The 3,316-nt window shown below is 41.5% G+C and overlaps 1 protein-coding gene across 1 annotated transcript; it reads left to right on the top strand.

The window, feature by feature from the left end:
* Positions 1-1,346: 1,346 nt before the first annotated feature.
* LOC141590461 (uncharacterized) lies at positions 1,347-2,453 on the top strand. Its single transcript, XM_074411053.1, has one exon. It carries the CDS (start codon positions 1,347-1,349, stop codon positions 2,451-2,453), a length of 1,107 nt encoding a protein of 368 aa, XP_074267154.1.
* The last annotated feature ends 863 nt before the right edge of the window (positions 2,454-3,316 follow it).

Below are 3,316 nucleotides of genomic sequence, written 5' to 3'. Positions count from 1 at the left end.
CCCACAGCATCTTCGATTTTCTTCGGATGATTTTGATTCTGACCTACAATTGATTATAGAGGATGAGGAACTTGAAGGAGTTGAAGACGTGGCACCACAACAGGAGGTGGAGAAGACACCGCCGGCTAAACCTGTACTCCGATTAACGTCTGAGGATGTTGCTGGTGAGATGAAATTCTGGTCTACCTCTGTTGTGTGTTACGTTTTAGGTGCCAATCCCCCTAGCTCTGTTCTCACTGGTTATGTTAAGCGGGTCTGGCAGGGGTTTGGGGTGGATAAAATAGCTTTTATGCCTAATGGACTGTTTCTGGTTCGCTTTAAAACTAAGGAAAAGCAACAACTAGTGTTAAATAATGGTCATCTCATATTTGACAACAAGCCGGTAATTGTGAAAGCTTGGGAGCCTGATATGGAACTTGTGAAACATGATGTTAAGAGTGTTCCTATTTGGATTAAATTGTATGGCTTGGATGTTAAATTTTGGGGGACTGAATGTCTCAGGAAAATCAGTGGAATTGTGGGGGCATACATCAAAAGTGATGTAGCCACACAAAATCGGGATTTCTTGGGTTATGCTAGAACAATGGTGGAAGTAAATGTGGATCAGGAATTTCCCAATGAAATTGGCTTTTTTGATGAGAATGGTAAACAACATTGGCTTAGAGTCATGTATGATTGGCTTCCTATTACATGTGGCAAATGTAAGGGGATGGGTCATGAGACTGCTAAGTGTAGAAAAGGAGAGGGGAAACTGCAAAGCAAAGGTGTGGAAACCCAAACCGGGAATTTGCTGTGGTGCAGTCCTGGGAAGAAGCAAGTTAAGAATGGTCCTGTGCATCAGGTGCATGTCCCTGTGCAGAAGGTGGTAGCTCCAACTCAGCAAAGACCTGCTACTGTTGAGAGGGGCATTGTTACTCCAGTAATGGTGTCTAAACCAGTGGTAGAGCAGTCAATGCCTAGAAGACTCCTCACCAGGATGATGAGACAGGAGTCGGGGGAGAAAAGAGTCTTTATGCCAGGTGGCTTGAGCTTCATGGAAGCCTTGAGTCATTCTATTCAGAAGACAAGAGATAGGATTGTTGAAAAGGGTGAATCCAGTAGGGGCCTTGTTGACAATGGGTAGTTGTGGATTTTGGAATGTGCGTGGACTGAATAGTATCAATAAACAGTTAGAAATAAAGCATTTTCTTAATACGAATAATGTAGGCTTGTTTGGTTTAGTTGAAACTAAAATAAAAAGCACTAGCTGGAATAAAGTAAGGAATACGCTTTGTGAGACTTGGTCCATATGTACTAATTCTAGCCTACATAGTGGGGGTAGAGTTTGGTTATTATGGGACCCTTCTATGTTTGATGTTAATGTGAAGGATGTGACTGCCCAAGCCATACATTCTGAGGTGTATGATAAACTCAGAAGGAAGATGTTCTGGTATACTTTGGTGTATGGGTTCAATAAGGCTGCAGAGAGGGAGAGTCTTTGGAATAGCATTAGAGATTACCATAGGGGCATCAATGGTCCTTGGATGGTTTGTGGGGATTTTAATGCTATTCTAGACTATAATGAAAGGATTGGAGGGGCACCTGTGTCTTATGCTGATGTTCTTCCTTTGGCCCAGGTTACTCAGGATTGCAATTTGGTTGATCTGAAAGCGACTGGTGCCTTTTTTACGTGGAACAACAAGCATGAAATTGGGGATAAAGTGTATAGTAGAATTGACAGGGTTCTGATAAATGATGATTGGATCACTACCTTCCCTGACAGTGTGGCAAATTTCCTCCCTGAGGGGTTATTTGATCACTGTCCCTGTCTCATTTCTTTGGAATTTTCACTTAAGCATCGTACTAAGTCTTTTAAGTACTTTAATATGTGGGCATTGTCTAAGGATTTTGACTATACTGTCAGGAACTGTTGGAGTACAGTAGTTCAGGGGACACCAATGTTTAGGGTGGTCCAGAAATTGAAGTTATTGAAACAGGCCTTCAGGGATTTGAATAGGGAGCAATTCAGTGATATTGAGAACTTAACTAATGTGGCTGAATTAGCTCTTAAAGATGTTCAGGTGAAGCTGGTGCAGGATCCATTGAATGCTGCTCTTTGTCATACTGAGAAAATGTGTGCTGCAGAACTGGGAGAACTTATTAAAGCTCGAAATATGTTCCTTAGTCAAAAAGCAAAAGCAGCATGGATTGCTGAGGGAGATGAGAACTCTTCCTACTTCCATTCAGTGATCAAAAAGAGAAGAAGCCATAATAGGATTTACAAAGTGAAGGATATTCGTCAAAAGGAGTGTTGTTCTCCTGGTGAAATTAAGGGTGCCTTTGAAGAATTTTATATGTCGCTCCTTGGTGAGTCTAAGCCTGTGACTCCCATTAACCAGGCTATTGTCAGGATGGGGCCATGTATAACAGCTGAGCATAGAGCTGCTCTGCTAGCTCCACTATCTCGATATTGAAATTAAGAGAAATTGTTTGATATCCCCTGGTAACAAAGCACCAGGGCCTGATGGATTTGGGAGCCAATTTTTCAAAGATGCCTGGCACATTATTGGGCCGAGGTGTCCTATTCTTGTAAGGGATGTGTTTACCAAGGGAAAATTGTTGAAGCAATGTAATCACACTGTGATTACTTTGATACCTAAAGTTGATATTCCTGATAATGTCAAGCAATTCAGGCCCATTGCGTGTTGTAACACTGTTTATAAATGCCTTTCTAAAGTCATTTGTAATAGATTGCGAGATATTTTGCCTGATATTATAAGTCCTTCTCAGAGTGCCTTCATAAAAGGGAGGGACATTGTGGGAAACATTCTTATTTGTCAAGACCTCATCAGATTGTACAAGAGGAAAGCATGCTCTCCCAGATTGTTGATGAAATTAGATCGCAAAAAGCGTGATGATTCGTTGAATGGGATTTTGTGCATGATATTTGTCTGCTTTGGCCTTCCCTCCTCAAACTATTGAGTTACTTATGCAATGTGTAACTACTACTTCCTACTCTATTGCTCTTAATGGAGAGACATTTGGCTTTTTCCATGGGAAGAGAGGGTTGAGGCAAGGAGACCCATTGTCTCCCCTTCTCTTCACCATTTGCATTGAATACCTTAGTAGGATCTTGGGGGTAGTTCAGAGACATAGACAGTTCAGGCACCATCCTCTCTGCAAACACATTGGGTGACTCACCTTTGTTTTCTTTGACGACCCGATCATGTTCGTAAGGGGGATAGGAAGAGTATTGAATTATTATTGAATGCTTTTGGTTATTTCTCAAAGGCTTCAGGATTGCAAATGAACAAGGAGAAGTCTAATTTTTATTGTA

This window comes from Silene latifolia, chromosome 7, assembly GCF_048544455.1.
Source record: "Silene latifolia isolate original U9 population chromosome 7, ASM4854445v1, whole genome shotgun sequence".
Classification (NCBI taxonomy): domain Eukaryota; kingdom Viridiplantae; phylum Streptophyta; class Magnoliopsida; order Caryophyllales; family Caryophyllaceae; genus Silene; species Silene latifolia.
This window is presented reverse-complemented; position numbering and strand designations above follow the sequence as displayed.